The 19,272-nt window shown below is 42.1% G+C and overlaps 1 protein-coding gene across 6 annotated transcripts in view; it reads left to right on the top strand.

Moving 5' to 3' along the window:
• PHACTR1 (phosphatase and actin regulator 1) overlaps positions 1-19,272 on the top strand; it is a 548,621-nt gene that overhangs the window by 45,603 nt on the left and 483,746 nt on the right. For all 6 annotated transcript variants that reach the window (XM_069563035.1, XM_069563042.1, XM_069563036.1 and 3 more), the window contains one exon: positions 13,029-13,175. In XM_069563035.1, the coding sequence (XP_069419136.1) occupies positions 13,029-13,175 (147 nt within the window). The remainder of the gene's footprint in view (positions 1-13,028; positions 13,176-19,272) is intronic.

Raw genomic sequence — 19,272 nt, 5'->3', positions numbered from 1 at the left:
CAGAAAATCCTGGAAGCTAATTCAGTTCCAACTAGTAAACAGCCATGTGGCTGTTTATTCAAGTGACTGAACCTCTATAAGCCTTTGTTTCCCCATTTGCAAGATATTAACAATGCTTGCAATATTATTAGTATGAGTATAAAATGATGTAAATTTCGATAACAGATTCTCAGTGAATACTTGTTTAAGGAATAATTTGCCACAGTAAGGAAAGAGCACTAGTTGAATAATTGTTCTGTGTCTTCAAGAAGTTCAAAGATGATATAGTACGATAAAAAATACCTTTATAGAAGCAAAATAAAGGGTCTAAAAGGGAAGAGAAAGTATCAGAGAAATGTTTTTGGAAGAGTTTGTACCTAAACTTCATGCTTCAGTCAGCACAATAGCGGTGCATTCGTTGCACAAAAAGCCAGCTGGGACAGGTCTTTCTGTAAGCAATTCAGTGCGACTGGATCTGAAGATGCAAGGTGAAGGTGATACCTGAGATTGGAAAACTAAGTAGAGTTCAAAGAAAGAGACCTTAAGCAACAGATTCAGAAATTTAGCATCTCTTCCTTAGGAAGCACAGGACATTTGAATGATTTCTAGAGCTCAAAGAGCTTCCAGATTCCAAACCTTGTTACATATCAGAAGCAAATTCTACAGCCCTTGCCCAGAGCTTCCAGATTCCAAACCTTGTTACATATCAGAAGCAAATTCTACAGCCCTTGCCCAGGTATACAGATCAGAATCTTTGAGAGTCAAGTGAGATAATATGAGTTTTCCTATTTTAAGGGGTGGTTTTGTTTTATTTTGGCAGCTCTCAGATGCTTTTAATACAAACAGTATGGGGTGTAGAATTTGACTACTCTAATTCTTTACTTTCATAAATAAGGAAAATGGAGCCTAGAGAAGTAAATGAATGAAATGCAATAAAAATTCGATTATAAAAATCCAAAATTCACTGTTTTTGGAACACTAACTATAGGCTGGGGATTCAAACTCAACAGACACATCCCCTGGCCTCATGTAGTTAGCTGTCTAATACAGAGGCAGATAAAGCAATTTCAGTCCCGAAAGATAAATGCTAGGAGAATCTGCACACTGGGAGTTTTGTTAGCACAGCTGAGGATATCCAAATGAGAGGGCTGTGTGTGTGTGTGTATGCGCGTGCGCGCTCCTGTGGGGAGAAAGATGTGATTCTAAGTTAGTGTCCAAGAAAAGATAAAAACAGATCTGACAACAGATCTCCTCTGCATTAGATATCCTAAGGGATTCAATATCAGGTTTGGAATTCCTAAGCCTGCAAAGGCAGATTAACCGTCATCCTCATTGGATGGATAATGAAGCTGTTCACTAAGAAAGAAGAAAAGGGAAGAGTGTAAAGATGGAGAGGGAGGGATTCCCAGGTGGTTCTATTAAGCTTGGAAAACCATCTAAAACATTTTATGTACTTAGGTAATTCCTAAAATAATTTCACGAACATGTTTTACAACTGCCTCGGAAAGTGTAGTTCATTTGGGCCTTTAATTTTCCTTTCATATTATTTGAAGGGTTGGGAGGTTATTTAAAGGAAACATTTATTTTCTAAATTAGAAGTTTTCCCTGTAAATACAATATTTTCTCCCTCATACTTAAAATTAATAGTCCATCTGAAATATTTACATGAACCAAATGTCTGAAGTTAGCAATATTATTCAAATTCAGGCTTGTGTTTTTATAAGAAGAAAATTCCGAGTTAACACTTAACGAGAGCATCTAAAGAAAACAAGTTTGTTTAAAAAAAATGTCTCAATGCAGCTCAATCATTTTAGAGAGATATATACTGTCACAGAATGTTGCAAAGGAAGAAAAAAAAGAGATTCAGCTACAGTTAGTTAAAAACAGACCTTACTTTTCTTTCGAACCTACACAGTAAGATCTTCTATTCCATGTAGTTGATTATGCATTATTTGGTGACTAAATTTGATAGGTCACAAGTGGAGAAAATATTACTTAGCTTAGTCTAGTTTAATCCTTGTCTTTGGAAAGCAAGATCCCACTTCACACATCATCCCGGACAGCTGATTTTTTACATTTGCCCCATATCCTATGCTTTCTCAGTAATCTGGACACATGTGTACCCAGAAGTTACAAGAGGAAATGACAGTGAAAAGAAGACCCACATTTTCAGTGCCAGGGGCTTGGTATTTATGGTCTCAGTTACCCCTGGAATAGGAAATTTGTGACATACTTGTTATTATCCCCATGTCACCGGTGAAGTAACCCACGTTTCCAATCATCAAGTCACTTCCCAAACCCACACAGCTATTAGGAATGGAGCTAGAATTATCATCCTGAGCCTGTGACTCTTCCTACTCCATACTGTAGGATACTGGTGTCCATTCCAGGAGCAGTGGTACAAGGATGCAAAGATGTTCATGGATTTCAAATGCTAGAAGGCATCAGTGTTACAAAATACAAATGTGGCAACAGAGTCATTCTGTGTACCTAGACCCTTAGGTTCAGTTTCTTAAAGTGAATTTTTGCCTTATTTACTTGGGAAATTGTCACAAGGGGATGGTGAGGTCCTCTGACCTTTAGGTTGAATTGCAGGAGTGGGTGGAGGAGAGGGAGGGAATCTGCCTAAGTCCCCATATGCTAAGTCACTTCAGTTGACCCCATGGATTGTAGCCCTCCAGGCTCCTCTGTCCGTGGGATTTCCCAGGCAAGAATACTAAAGTGGGGTGCCATTCACTTTTCCATGGGATCTTCCCCACCCAGGGATCGAAACTACACCTCTTGGGTCTCCCGCATTGGCAGACGGGTTCTTTACCAGTACTGCCACCTGCGGAGCCCGCCTAACGTCCCATGGGAGCTTCTTCTTATACTTAGAACTCATTTTCCCTCTCACTACCAAGGTGCGTGCATGCTAAGTGGCTTCAATCATGTCTGACTCTTTGCCACCCTGTGAACTGTAGCCCATAGCATATAATAATTACAGAAAAGTTAGGTGAACATCAAAACACATACAAAAAACTCAATTAGCCCATCATCTATTAATAAAAATAAGGCTTCTGTATAACCTGTATAAGACTGAATGTTCTTACACTCTTTTTATATACACGGGCACACACACTCATGCACACACATATTTTTTCAACCTAAATCAAGCTCCTTGAATTAATTACCTTTCATTTTCTCTATCTTAGTTTAAAAGAAGTAAATAATTTATGTCTTGGGGTAGTTGATTCCAACTAACTTAGGAAATAATCAGGACATGATTTGGGGGGAAAAAAAGAGGAAAAGGTCAAGCAACCACACATTGTTTTTGCCTAAAGGGTGACTTTGCCAGCTGGCTTGATGTTACTGGATCTGTTCTGCTGCTATTTACTATACAGAGTCTTTGACTAATACCCTATGATTTGATTGCTATCATCGGCCCATCTGTAGACACAACAGAATGCAAATTAAATAATTACCGAATCTGTACTGGGCAGGCCTTCTTCTTAGAGACATACATGTAGGAATTTTTGTGTTTTCCCTTCTCCACACCACCACAATATGCTTTTGTTCTTACTATAGCCAGATAAAGCACTTCATTGCACTCGAATGGCAAGTGCCATTTAATAGTGCAGTTCCTATAGTAACAGAACATTACAACCAGCAATAACTTAATTCAACTGGCCCATTTTACAGATGATGAAACTGAGGGTCAGAGAATAAAAGAAAAGCAAGCATTTGTTCATTAAATACCTACCATGTACTAGAAGCTACATGTGTTTATTTGATTCAAAATCACAAAACTATGAGTTAGATAGGACTGCCCCCAATTTATTAGAAACTAAAGCTCAGTGGAATTATTAACTCTGAAGAGGCAGAGGGAGGATTCAAACTGACTGAACACTGACTCCCTGTCCCCTGCAACAGCCTGCCCTTCTGGAAAAAAGTAATTTATCTAAAACAGCATCTGGGGCTGGAAACTGGTCTCCCACTGTCTAGTCTGACGCCTGCACATCTGCATCCTGTCACTGTGCGTGGGGCTCCAGTGGAACTCAGACCCATTGTCTTTGCCCCTAAGATCACTTTGTAAGTGACCAAGGCCAGTAGTTTGCCACACAAAGGTATGTCCAAGTGTATGTCACCCTTTCTTTCAATGAACATGAATTAGAAATATTAGAATCTTTAGATCTCAAATGATGTCATTAATTACAGCAACAACTGAAAACTGACCATGTAGGAAATATAAATAAATGAAAGTAAAGTAAAAGTAAGTAAGGTTTAACATTGCCTGTGCTATTAAATAAGATGGGGAAAGTGACTTGTATGTCTTAACCAGGCATGTTCAACAACAGAAAGCTGTTCAGGTTTATGTCCGACTCAATCCAACATACCAGGCCTGAAACACATTTTCCTTTTTGCATCTAGCATGTTTTAGCAGCCAGCCCCCAGCCACCCTGCACAGCATCTACTTTAAGAAACTGAGAGGAAAGGAAGCAATGAACATTTGTTGCCCGCCTACCATTTTTCAGGCTCTGTGTTCGGTGTTTTACATTTGTTATATAATGTTTTATCCTCCCAAGGCCCAGTGAGAGAGTTTATTTTACTTCTAGTTTACATATAAGGAAACTAAAGCTTGGAGAGCTCACTAACTTTTTTCCACGATCTAATAAGCATTAAGCTTGGGAATTATGCCAAGGTTTAATTTCACAGTGACAAGCTTTACTTGGAGCTGGCTAGGAATAATAGTTTTAATATAATGAATGTTTATTGGGAATTTCTTTTGCTAAAGACTTTACATAGATTACATGTTTAAATCCTCATGGCAACCCTAAGATGTAGGTACTATGTAAGGGCCATCTTAACAGATGTAGAGGGGACAAGTGACTTACATGAAATCATTCAACTATTAAGTATGGAATTGAGGTATAAACCTCAAAGCCTATGTAGCTAGTTAACTTCTATTTCATACTGTCTGGAAGGAAAATAGCCTCCACATTATTTACACAGTCGTACAAATTACAAAGTGCCACAGGTAGAGAGAGAGTGGAAAATGCCACATTCTCACACTGATGCTAGGTTTGGGATGGAAATAAAAACATTTGAGCCATAAAAGATGGGCAGAGTTTAGACAGGCGATGATTGAAGAGGAGGAAAAGAAAGGCTTCCCAGTGGGAAAATTTGTACTGTCATTTGATACTGTTTCCCTAATTTTTGTTTGAATCTTCTCACAATTTGCCAATTAATCCATCAAACTGGTTAAGGTTTGGGTTTTCTGGTAGCCACAGATGGTATCGAAGCATTCATGAACGACGCTCTCAGTCCACTGAGAACCCATGTGTATTACTTATCTAGTGCCGCATATTGAGTTACCCTAAAATGTAGTGACTTCAGACAGCAAACATTTATCATCTCATAGTTTCCAAAGGTCAGAAACTCAGGAATGTCTTAGTTGGGTTGCTGTGGCTCGGAGTCTGAGGTGGCTCGGAGTCAGGATGCTGGTCAGAGCTGCAGTCATCATCAGTTCCAAGGCTTCTCTGGGGCTCTGAAGATGGCTCATGCAGATGGCACTTGGCAGGAGGCCTCAGTTTCTTGCCACAGGAGCCTCTTCACTGGCTTTTTGGGTGTCCCTGTGACACTGCACCTGGCTTCTCCCAAGACTCCAAAAGAAAGCAGGACCGAAGCTGCAACGCATTTCCTGACACACCATCGCTTCCACCATATTCTAATGGTCACAGAGACCAGCACTGATTGAGTGTGGGAGGGCATGGATGTGAATGCCAAGCGTTGGGGATCCCTAGGAGCCATCTGGAGGCTGGCTATCACAACATACAAGTATTCAGGGAAGCAGAAAACTTCTCCAAAACACAGAGAACATGGTTCCTATACGCAAACAGTTTTTATTTAGTGTATCTTATATCTTTTAAGTAGTTTGAAAACAAGGCACAATTTTATATAAACCAAAATATTAGTCCTTCTGGGGGAGAAACCAGTATGCAATGTTAGCTATTCAATAGTATTAAATAGTATTGTATTCATCTTCATCCAGACATCAGACCTAGGTACTGAACCCCTAAAGGAAGAGTCAGAGCAAAGTCAGTGTGAGACCCATGTGGCTACAAGGAACAGGGCTGGTCAGAATGCCCGGACATGGAACCATCTCTTTGGGAAGCCACCACCTTTGGGGTATGGCTGCACAAGCTGTGCCCTTCACAGTTCCATAATTCTACGTATATGGGCTGTGATGTGAATGGCGTATCCCTGCTCGAAGTTGCACGACACTGAATACCAAGGAGATAGAATGCTGGGAAGCAGTGGGAAAAACTAGGCACCCATACCCTCTCCTTTGTGGGCCTCACAAAATTAGCCACATAGAAATAGGAATAAATAGCAGAACTGTGCAGAATGGACAGCTCCTTTAATTACAAGTTTAAGTGGAGAGCTCTAAGATGTGCCAATAACAGCTCCTCAGATTCTTGGTTATCTAGCAAAGCATACATATGTATAGAAAAGAAAAAATATCTCAGCAGCTACATACTGAATTTAGTTTCAATAAAAAGCACAAAAGCCTTTTTGGTACATTTGTGTTAAGCCTATTTAAAGCCTATGCAAGTTACTGCTGCAATCTTGGCTTGATATTGCAGTTAATAACATTCATCTTCATTATTGGCATTTTGCATTTTCTACATAAACGATTTTCAGTACCATCACTCTGCTTAGTGACATCACACTGATTTTAACTTGGTTTAATTGCAGGGTGTAAAGGTTCTTATATATCTAACTTGTGTTAGATATGCAAAATAGTATAACATGTATACTTAATCTATGCAGCCCTGATTCTTTAATCTGTTTGACAATACTATTCTAGAATAAATTTTTTAACAAAAATTCAAACACCTCCAGCATAAATGTAGAACTGAGTACCCTTAAGATCATTACTGTATTTATCTGCAGCCTCTGGGAATGGCTGACATGATAACTTTTCAGAAAGATTAAAGTAATGATGGGATGTCATCTCTAATCCTTGGAAACTTTTGCAAATAGAAGGAAACATATTTTTGCTAGTACTTTTAAACTTTTATTGGAAATAATGTAAAACTTATGGAAAATTTGTAAAAATAAAATAGTACAAAGAACGTTTAGATAGCTTTTATGCAGATTCACCTGTTGACATCGTTTGATTATCATTTGCTTTCCTGTCTGTACAGTCCCTAACCTATCTGTTTATTGACAGATGGATCAATTGCTCTATCCAGAGAGGAGTGCAAAAGTATATATGTTAAAAAGAATTTTTTTCCTTGTGATGGGAACTCTTAGATTTTACTTCTTAACAACTTTCATATATGAGCTATAACAATGTTAATTATATCTCTCATGTTGTATATTACGACCCTAGTACTTTTTATCTTATGACTTGAAATGTGTACCTTCTGACTACCTCCATTCAATTCCCTCTCCCACTCCCACCGCTGGTAACCACAAATCTGATCTCTTTTTCTATGAGTTCACTTGTTTATTTGTGAAATATAATTAACCTACAAGACTGTTGGAGAAGGAAATGGCAACCCACTCCAGTACTCTTGCCTGGAAAATCCCCTGGACGGAGAAGCCTGGTAGGCTACAGTCCAAGGGGTCGCAAAGAGTTGGACATGACTGAGTGACTTCACTCTCACAACACTGTTAGTTCCTGGTGTATAGCATAGTGATTCCACATTTCTAGACATTTCAAAATGGTTACGCTGATAAGTCTATTCACAGTGTGTCACCATACAAAGGTATTACGCAGTTACTGGCTATATTCCCCACAAGGTACATTTCTTACTCTGACTCATTTGTTTGGTGGCTGGAGGTTTGTACCTCTTAATCTCCTCGCCCACCTCTCTCATCCCGCATCCCTTTCCACAAGCCACACCTCTCTCTCCTCCACTTCCATTTCCTTAAGTTCGTCCATTTGCTCTGCTTTTTAGATTCCACACGTAAGCGAGATCACCTGGTATCTATCTTTCTTCATTCCTGCCAGGGTCCATCCACGTTGTCACAGATGGGAAGAGCTCGTTCTTTTTTGTGACTGGGTGGTATTCCACTAAATATATGTAGCACATTTTCTCTCTCCATTCATCCACTGATGAGCACCCAGATTGTCCCCGCATTCTTGACACTGTAAACAATGCTGCAGTGAACGTAGGGTTGGACGTGTCTCCTCGAAGCCACGCTTTTGTCTTGTTCAGACCAATGCCTGGCAGTGGAATTGCTGTGCTGTGTGGTGGCTCTACTTATGGGATTCTGAGGAAACTTCACTCTGTTTTCCATATCCTCTCCTAAAACTTGCTGTTTGTTGTCTCCCCAGTAAAAACCACTCTGTCAGGCATGAAGTGATACCCCACTGTGATTTGGACTTGCATTGCCATAATGATTGGTAATACTAAGCATCTTTCCATGGGCCTATTGGCTATTTGTATGACTTTGGAAAAGTATCTGTTGTTTACATCTTGTGCTTATTTTTAATTGAGTTGATTATTTATGTTGAGATGTATAAGCTTTTTGTATATTTGGGACCATTGTCAGACATATCATTTGCAAATGTCTTTTCCCATTCAGTAGCCTGCCTTTTCATTTTGTTGATAGTTTCCTTCACTGTGCAAAAGCTTTTTGGTTTGGTGCCATCCCATTTGTTTATTTCTGCTTTCATTCCCTTGCCTGAGGAGACATATCCAAAAAAATATTGCTGAGACTGATGTCAAAGGCCATACCTCCTATGTTTTATTCTGGGAGTTTTATGGTTTCTGGTCTTAGATTTAAGCCTTTAATCCATCTTGAGTTTATTATTGTAGATAGTATGAGAAAGTAGATCAGTTTGATTCTTTTGCAGGTAGCTCTCAAGTTTTCCCAGCTACACTGCTTAAAAAGACTGGCTTTCCCTTGTTGTATATTCTTGCCCCTTTTGCCATAGATTAATTGACTGTGTAAGTGTGGGTCCATTTCTGGGCTCTCTATTCTGTTCCATTGACCTACGTGTCTCTGTTTTTGTGCCGGATGACCCTTGCATTTCTATAGCTGAGGTGACAGTGAAATGCCCAGTGGTACTCATTGCAGAAGTGGTCGGACTGGGAGCAACACCCACCACCCCTAATGCACACCCCAGGGCTCTTCCCCTGATGTTAGTCAGTCAGATATTTTATGACAAGAGTCATGTTTGTGAAGGGATTCACAGAGAATGAAAACTGTGGAAACACTGGAATGAGCTCTCATAGAGGAGTGAATCCTTCATACAGGATAAGAGAGAGATGCTTGAGCTGGGACTGACTTTGTAAGGGAATTCTTAAAAGGATGTCCTCCCTCAAAAGATGGGAGGACATAAAAGTGGCAAAGTGAAAAGAGATAATGGGAAAACATAGACGAGACAAAGAAGACTGCAAATTTTGGAAGCTAAACAATGGAAGGTAGTAGTCAGAAATGAAAATGTCATAAAATAACTCAAGAACATGCGCATGTGGATGGAGGTAGTATTTTAATGTCCCTTTTGTAAAAAGTATATCTATCTAGAATTATTTCAGTAATACTGGCCCGCATGATAGAGATAATATAAAAGCATATTTAAGCTCTTTTGAAGAAAAGTAAACTTAAGATAGTAGCAATATTACATTCCTAATCCTCTGGAACATCAAATGAATAAGAAGCAGAAATTCAAAGATGTATTTCTCGATGTCAAGAACCATTATTAAGTAATATCAAAGAAACAGAGAAAGCTAAGACTAGAAAAGCTAAAGATGACTTTATTGTTTTTAGATAAAGGCAATGCTGATGAATGAAAAGTCGAGAGGGTGGGGGATCCCAAGCTTTATGAGTAATCAAACAGCACTGCAGTAGGGATTTCCCTGGCGGTCCAGTGGTTAAGATTCGGGGCTTCTGCTGCAGGGGGCACAGGTTCCGTCCCTGGTTAAGGAACTAAGGCCCCTCCCATGCCATGTGGCGCAGGCAGAATAATAATAATAATAATAATAGCACTGCGCTCATTCAAAGAGAGGTATGGGTTGGGAAGATCCCCTGGAGTAGGAAATGGCAGCCCACTCCAGTATTCTTGCCTGGAGAATGCCATGGGCTGAGGAGCCTTGGGGCTACAGTCCACGGGGTTGCAAAGAGTAGGGCACGACTGAAGCAACTGTACCTGTGTGCATAGTCTATACACTGTATAGTTTACATAGTGTATTTCCTTACTTTTGCACTTCCTCAAGAGCTTGAGCCTACATGTTATGATCATGATATTGGCTTGCAGCCTGATTAGTCATCTAAAAGCATCAACCTTCATTTAGGTTGTTTATTTCATGAGCCAAACACCCCTGTTGTGCCTCCTGGGATGGGAGGCATCCACTTTTAGTCTATGTTTAACAGAGACAAATGGGACATAATAAGGAGACAAATATCATAGAAAAATGAATTTAAAATGTGGATAGTCAACCTATATATATATGTGCACTTAGCAAATCAATATACTGGTTAAAGAACAGGATTTGAAACCAGGTAGAAATGGGTTTTGTCCCCATTTCAGCTACTCATTGACCCATTAGTTGTATAAGTCTCCTTTACTCTTTGCTTCCCTCTTCTCTCCTCCCTCCCTCCCTCCCTTTCCCTCTCTCCTCTCTTCTTTTATTAAAAAATATCTATTGAGCATTTACTCTGTACCGGATTCATGCCAAAGACTAGTGGGCCAGTCATCTCGCATTCCTGAGGGAGAACATGAAAAGCTTATTGGGAAGAAATTTGTGGTGTACAACACAAGGAAAGGTCCAGATGAAGAAATGAGTCAGACTTGTGGGGACAACTCTGAACAGACTGGAGGGAAACAATGGGAGATGAGTTAGGAAAGACAGATGGGAATCAGGTTGTAAAGGGCCCTGAAAGCCAGGATAAGTAATTTAAAATTAAATGCTGGGAATTGGCTAACTATGAGAAATTCAGTGATTAGGAAGGTAGCCTAGTACAGGGAAGCCAAAGGAAAGGATTATTTCAAGAAGGATACATTACTCAAGAAAGAAATGGACCTAATTGTTGTAAGGCTACTGATGACCTTTAAAGTAACTGTGACTGAGTGGTGGGACTAAAAAGTAGAGGTAGGGATACAAGGAGGGGATTAGGAGTGAAAAAATGGAGCCTCTGGGGCCAAGAGTTCCATGGGAAGGTTAAACAGACTGGGAGAGAAATCGTGCAGTGGGGACTGAAGAAGCATCAAGGAGAAGGCAGATGAAGAGTTACTACCTATGTGCGAAGTGAGAGACCAATGTGAAGAGGCCGAAGAGTCTAGGGTGGGCACAAGGATACAGGACGAGAGTTAGAACTGACAGCTGGAGTGGAGAGGGACGTTTTGCAGAGCCGAAGCGGCACTTCATCCTCTGAGACTGAAGGGCATGACTTGACACTGAGATTTCCTTTGTAGCAGGAAGGGGATGAAGGTAGCATTTATCTGTGTACTCCAGGTGGGCTCCTGTTAGAAAGAAATGTGGCAACATCCGGCCACAAAAGACCAAGTGACTGAAGCTGCCAGAAGACAAACATCAAAGAGTTGAGCCCATCAATAGGTTCAGTAGGAGCATCAAAACCATTCTGACTCACACTCCAGAAACCTTTCTAGCTGTTCCTACTATATAACATGGGAAGGTTGCAGTGCAGACATTCAAAGAAATGTGAGGTGCCCTTGATCTTCAGCCTGTCCTTCAGAAACAATGATACAGAGTTACAGAGACTACAGGTCCAATCCAAAGACCACTGTGCATGCTGTAAATCACCAAATCAAATCTTGAAGGTGAAAATGAATGGGTACTTCCATAGAGATAAACATATCCTAAAAATCAGTAGTGCTAAGAAAGCCACTGGGGGACTTCACTGGCAAGCTGGTGGTTAAGACTTTGCCTACCAAGGTACGGGGTGCAGATTTGATCTCTGGTGGGAGAGCTAAGATCTCAAATTCCTGGCAGTCAAAAAGCCAAAACATAAAACAGAAGCAATATTATAACAAAGTCAATAAAGACTTAAAAAATGGTCCACATCAAAAAAAAAGAAAAGCCACTCAATTCTTGGTGAACATACCTAGTCTTCCCTGGTGGCTCAGATGGTAAAGAATTCAACTGCAATATGGGTGACCTGGGTTGGATCCCTGGGTTGGGAAGATCCCCTGGAGGAGGGCATGGCAACCGACTCCAGTATTCTTGCCTGGAGAATCCCATTGACAGAGGAGCCTGGCAGGCTGCAGTCCATGGGGTCGCAAAGAGTTGGACACCACTGAGCGCCTAAGCACATGCTTGTCTACATTCAAAATAGCAAATCTAGAAACTTTACAGGCAGCCTGCCCCTAAAGTTGTACATGCTTCCACATCGGGTTCCATCTCTATCTGAGCTCCAGAGCTGGGAAAGAGGGTGCGCAGGGGGTACTCTCGCCTGTCCTGTTCTCTTCCCTGACCAGCTGGGACTAGGCTTGCACCCCAGGACTAATAATGGCATGCAAGGGAAGCTGAAGCTAGGCTGTCTGGTTGGGCATCCTTGGACCAGACAATCCTGGGGGTTAAGGAGACCCTCGTGTGCACTTGAGACGCGTGGGTAAGTGCATTTGGCGGGAGAGGACACAGTGCTGACTGGGCATCTTTGGAGTCCTCCCTTTCGCATCCGCCTCTCTGGGCCAAGAGCTGCAACCTGGGGCTGCAGGAAGGAGGCGGGGTGGCAGTCCGTCTGCAGCACCGACCCGCTGGCCCTGGGGCTGGGAGAGGAGCTGGGGGTGAGAGGGGTGGGTGGGGGCGAGCGCCATCCAGGGAGAGCATGATCTCTGCTCCAGTCCACAAATCCTTAACGGGTTTTCTTTCTCTCCCTTCACCCTTTTCTCTCCTTTGCTCTCTTTCTTTCTCTCTCCTTTTTTTTTCTTTTTTCCTTTTTCCCTCTCTTCCCCCCTCCCTCCCCCGTTCCCTTTCCCTCCCTCTCCCATCCCCCTCTCCCCTCCCCCCTTCCCTGTGTGCGAGCCTCTTCCTCCCCCCCCTCCCCTTTTCCGCCTCTCTCCCTCTCTCTCTCCATCTCCTTCTCCCTCTCAGCTCGCCGGGCGACCCTGCTCCTGCCTCCCACCTTAATGGCGGCATCTTCGGAGGACGATATAGACCGGCGGCCCATCAGAAGAGTCCGCTCCAAGAGCGACACGCCGTACCTCGCCGAGGCCAGGATCTCCTTTAACCTGGGGGCAGGTGAGGACGGAGCGCAGCTCTCTCCCCGACCCGGCTCCCTTCCCTCCTCCCCGGCTGGCTCAGCCCCCAGCCCCTCCTTTGGTACCCCACCCCGCCCCCCGCCCCCATCCCGCCCCACTTCCTACCCAGCTGGTCCCGGGCGTGCATTCGCTCTCTTTGTGTGCAGGGTGAGGAGGTGTGTGTGTGTGTGTATGTGTGTTGCGGAGGTGGGGGAGGGTAGCGCGTGGATCCCTGCATCCGCTGGGGAATCACACGCCGGGCTTTCCCCTTCCTTGAAGAGAAGAGAGTGCTGTCACCGATAACAAAGATCGTAGGCGTAGCCTGGAGCGCGGGTCAGCTTGCCCGAGCCGCCGGCTGTGGGCGGAGGGGGCTGGCCAGGCTCCGCTGGTGTGGTTTGCTGGTGGGGCTGCTACCGCCGGGTGGAACTTGTTGGTGACATTCAGACTCTGGTGATTCTGCTGGGTTGATACCACTGCTGCGGCTTTGGAGTGAGGAGAGACAAGGGGGTGGGGTTTAACAGCTGGGAACCGGACCCAGCAGTTGGCAAGCAACCATCGTGATGATAGTGATAAGATGGTCTGTGGGATACACGTGGGGTGACGGGAAGCTGTCAGTGGTACTGGTACCCAAGGTGGCCCAGATGGGATTAAGTGAAAAGGGTAACTGAGGCGGAGGAGGGAGGGAAAGAAGCAAGGGGGAGAGGAGAGGCGGATACAGGAAGGATGGGAAGGAAAAGGAAGGGAGGACGGAGGAAAGAAGGAAGAAAGGAGCCACAGGAAGGACTGAGGGACTCAGGGAGTCAAACTGTGTCCGCTGAGACCTGTCAGGGTTGCCTGAAAGGACGCGCCAGTGTCCGCTGTCTCCACTGATGCTGCTGTTGCTCCAGATTCAGGGGCAGACGGCCCCTGCCCCTCCTGATCCTAGCACAGGGTCCCTGTCACCAGGAGGAAGTTGTTCGCCACTAACTTTTCTAAAAGACGCTAAGTCCCCCTGCCTCCCACCCGCCAAGTGTGTGTCTCTTCCTTTCTAGAATTCCTTACTATTCTAGCAACTCCAATGCAAAAAGAGTGAGGGCACTTTCCTGAAAATCCTCCTTCAAAATAAGTTTAAGAAGAAAAGGATACCTTTTTCTTTAGGAAACTAAACCCTTGAAAATGGAACTGAATCAAGCAAAGTATATATGTGTATGTGCATGCTGGAGCAAAGAGAAACTTCAAATAATGACTATTTTCCTCACTCCTGAGAAGTATGAATGAAGGAGAAAGCTCTACATAGAGAAACAAGATGTGTTTGCTAAAGAACCATAGCCTCTGACTGGTGGGATGGTAACCGAAGTAGCCAACTTCTTTGGAGTGTAATTTTTCCTATTTTGGTGATTTGGGGTTTTTTTTAAAACCCTTTGTTTTCTTGTCACTTCTGGAATGTTTGCCTCTGGATTTGTAACTGGGGAAAAGAAGACTTCATTGGAGGAAGATTTGATAGTTTTTGTGACATACAGTAGTAGACTGTGGTCTCCATTTGGAACTATTAATCCTTCACTTGTGTGTTCTAGATTCAGAATATGACTGTGAGGGTTCTTGGAAAGGACTGAGAAGAGTTCCTTTTAGGATAAAGGTTGTTTCCAACCCAGAGATATTAAGGATCACTCCTTTTTTTTTTTTTTTTTTTTAACAAACTCCTGTATATTCCCTTAACATCTTTGGCTTAGCAGAGAAGGAAAGGGGCTAAGGAGACACTTAATAAAGGTTGTCCACTTACTACTGGTGCTTTTACAACAAAACAAAATAAAGCATGAAAAAAGAGTTTCAAGTTTCTGTTAGTGCTGGGTTAGGCAGTACCATTCTGCCACCAGATTCAAGCCAGTGACTTGCAGTCTTTTATTCTGGTTAAATTGCTCTGGAGGCCAATGAAAAGACTGGACTTCTCAGAGAGGACTGTCTCCTTTTCATCTGGAAATAAACAGGCCAAACAAGCTCCCAGTCCCTTCCAAATGTCCTTTAGAAAATCCCCTTAAAAGCACAGTGTCAAGAAAGACAACAGTAAGGAAGAAATGTGGTGGGAAGGATGTTTGTCAATGAGGGAGGGTGGTTGCTGAGGGCTGTGTTCTTCCATTGGGGAGCTGTCCTCTTGGTGGTGCTGAAGCTGAGGGCTGTTGTGACAGAGACCTGACAAGGAGCTGGACAGCTGAGGGGGTGGGGCGGCGGGGGTGGGGCGGTGGGGAGGGGGGGGGGGAACGGTGCTTAGTGCCTTGGTGATGGAATCCCAGGGAAAGTGCTCACTGACTGGCCTCCAAAAACTTTTCTATCCCTGCCCACCTACGTGCGCCGCCTGTTTACTCCACCTCCCGCCTACTGCTCCACTGCTCAGATCGGGAGGTTTTGCTCTAATTTTGTGGTGGCTGCTTACTCCCAGGGCTTTGTTTTTCAGCTGGTTTGGAGTTACTTTCCTGACACAATAAGATCTACTCTCAGATGCTCTTTTCCCCCTCCCTTAAAAGTAATTATAACCCCTGGCTTAAAAAGCAAACAGCCTTGTTTATCTCCTTGAGCAGCAAGTTGTAATTAAACTATTAGTGTCGTTATCAGCACTGCTGAACAGAAGAGCCTGCACACTTTGGATAAATTACGTAATCTGGGCATAGAGAGAATTTTGTCTCTTAACAACAATTTATAAACGATTAAGCGAGGAAGCTTTCATCCGCCCTTTCTTCCTGCTCCTCTCCTACCCCTAGTCACTTACTCTTTATTCTTTCCAGAGAAATTCTTTATTGGTTTAAACTGTTTGTCTTTAGGATTCGCCTTCTTACACCTACTCATTTTATATAAGTCCACATTTAATATTTGAGAGGCTTAGTAATCACTCAAGGAAATAAATATATACATATTCATTTTATTTGGATATCATGAAATCATTTGGGGATCAAATCCCTTAAAACTAATGTGTACACTTGCCAGATAAAGTAGACTGGGGCATTTTAAATACTGATTAAATTCTTAAGCATTTCTTCAACTACACCTTGTCCTTGATGGTACTTAATAACATCATTTCAGAAATAACTTCACAGCATGAGTGAAAGATATAATCCCTCACCTACAGTCCCAAGTCAGTCAAAGAATAGCACCAAAATGTGGGTCTTTCAGCACTTTATGAAGATGCTAATTTCAAGATTCAGCCTAAATTGAGAGTGTAGAGAACAAAAATTTTTCTGAACCATGACTTTATTTTTCTAAAAGAGCCCCTTTTGTAGGTTTTAACTTCTATTTACCATTTAGTATATTACGCAAACCTTGATAGATGCTTGTTTGCTGTGTTAGAGAGAATTAAGCCAATGTATTTGCTGAAAGTAACCCAGACACATTAGACCTCATTTAAAACCCTGGAAGAAGTTTTTTCCTGAGAAATTAAAATGTGTTAAAAGGACATCATGTAACAGAAGAGTATGTTCACACTATTAGTAGCAAGTATTTCTAATTGTGTTCTCACTCAGCAATGAACATTACTGACATTTAGCTTGTAAGAACTTGCTCTGCCTTGTGAGGTCACTGATTCACTGCAATGAAATGAATGCAATGTGGAGTTGCAGCTCATCTGGCAAATATTTTTCTTTGGGCCAGTTTATTCTATTGTATTTATTTATCTCTGTATTAACAATATATAAAAGAATGTTTGATACATAGAAGATACTGAAATGGAAAGGTTCTCCATAATTACACACCAAATGAATGAAAATATTATAATAAATAAAAGATTTAACCACATCTAAAACTTCTATAAAGGATGTCAAAAGAAGGAAAGCTAGTCATCCTGATGATTTAGGATTGTTTAAAACACAAAGCCAGTATTTTGCACTATTTAGGAAAATAAGTACTTCTCTAATCATGAGTACGTTTAACCTCTGTTGACATTGCAGAATTGCTTTGTATGTATGGAGGAGATTTTAAATTAATCACACGGGCAACCTCAGAATGCTTATCCTCTTTGGAAGCCTGAGATCTGTTCTAGTTTCTGATGTTAGGAACTAAAGCCAGGGACAGTCGTTTTTGACTTCCATTGATCTCCTCCACTATTTCAGGCCCAGAAGAAAACTGCAATCAAACTTAGCTTTCTCTGACTACCTACAGGAAGGGATGGGTCAGTATGTTACAGTTTAAGCTGAGATCCCTTTCCTACCTTTCTTGAGGAGGAAGAACCTTTATCCTTTAGCTGAATTAGAAATGTCTCTGATATTGAGAAGTGGCATCCCAGAATGTGCTATTATCCTTTAGCCGTGAGGACTATCTCTAGGCAAAACTGTGAACACTGCCATGCTGAACCAAGATTATTTCACTAGTGTGAAGGTCTTGGTAGACGTCCCCTTCAAGCTTTCCCTGAAGAATGACAATGTATGTATCCCACACGTTATTTCTCTTACTGATTCCAAATTGAAAGCAGATCATATGGGCCTGGCTTTTATTTGGTAGGCCCAAAATCTCCTTTAAAGTATTGCTTTTAGCATTCATTAGGGGCTTCCCTGGTGGGTCAGATGGTAAAGAATCCACGTGCAATGAAGGAGACCGGGGTTTCATCCCTGGATCAGGGAGATCCCCTGGAGAAGGCAATGGCTACCCACTCTAGTATTTTGCCTGGAGAATCCCATGGACAGAGGAGCCCAGTCTGCAGTCCATGCAGTTGCAAAGAGTCGGACATAACGGGGCGACTAACACTTACTTCACTTCACAGCCAGAATCCAGGCGGCTAACCAGATAACTGACCAGTGGCCTCGACTGTGGGGCTTTCTGAGTGCCTGCCCTCTTTCTGTGTCATTGGGAAAACTAGCTAACCTGGTAATCTCACTATGTCATGCATTAAAGTGGTACTAATGAAAACCACTCCAGGTAACATAAAATACACAAAGCACAGAAAAGTGAGTAATTAATGCCAAGAGGAAATGGGAAACTCTTTGCCATAAATATTTAGCTTAGCTGCTTGCCAAGCAATTGTTTCAACAGCAATTCATACATTTATGAGATAACTCAAATACAGAATATGAGTTGCAGGTTAAATTGTCTTAGGATCTGATCTGGGCATTCTTAAAAAATGTGTTTTTTTAACATCTTAATATTGTATTTGCTGTTAGCACTGAATTCTAAGTTTCTTGTTTGGTTTATCTGTATATGCCCATTTTTTAAATTTCATGGAAGGTGATGGAGTTGTGTTTTGTATGAAAAATTAGAATCAAGAGTCAGAAGAACTTGATTCTGCTGCCTCTCGTCCTCTAAAACTGTAGGCAAGTTATTTAACCTTTCTGAGTTTGACTCACTCCACTCTAGACTTAAATCTAGACTAAACTAGATTTAAAGCTAGACTCCTTGGACTGCAAGGAGATCAAACCAGCCGATCTTAAAGGAAATCAGTCCTAAATATTCATTGGAAGGACTGACACTGAAGCTGAAATTCCAATACTTTGGCCACCTGATGCAAAGAACTAACTCATTGGAAAAGACCCTGATGCTGGGAAAGATTGAAGGCCAGAGGAGAAGGGGATAGCAGAGGATGAGGTGGTTGGATGGCATCACTGACTCAATGGACATGAATTTAAGCTCCTGGAGTTGGTGATGGACAGGGAAGCCTGGCCTGCTGCAGTCCATGGTATCGCAAAGAGTCGGACACGACTGAGCAACTGAACTGAACTGAGACTTAAATCTCAGAAGTCCCATCCTATCTAAAAAAATTGTGTGTACTAACCAGTACTTCTGTCTGCACTAATGAATACATACTATGCCACTGATTTTATGTACAGTCTTATTTATGGTATGAAACGTATGGTGGTAGTGGTTTAGTCACTAAGTCATGTCTGACTCTTTGCAACCCCATGGCCTGTAGCCCACCAGACTCCTCTGTCCATGGTATTTTCCCAGCAAGAATATTGGAGCAGGTTGCTATTTCCTTCTCCAGGGTATAAAACATATAGAAGAGCACAATTTTCAATATGAATTAAAACATTTGATCAAAGCTAAGTTATTAAAATAAGTTTAACTAAAATAATATAAATATTTAAAATAACTTCGGTAATAACTAAGAATTGCTAGAAGGCATATTTACATGCCCCATATTAATA

This window comes from Ovis canadensis, chromosome 20 (assembly GCF_042477335.2).
Source record: "Ovis canadensis isolate MfBH-ARS-UI-01 breed Bighorn chromosome 20, ARS-UI_OviCan_v2, whole genome shotgun sequence".
NCBI classification, from domain to species: Eukaryota; Metazoa; Chordata; class Mammalia; order Artiodactyla; family Bovidae; genus Ovis; species Ovis canadensis.
This window is presented reverse-complemented; position numbering and strand designations above follow the sequence as displayed.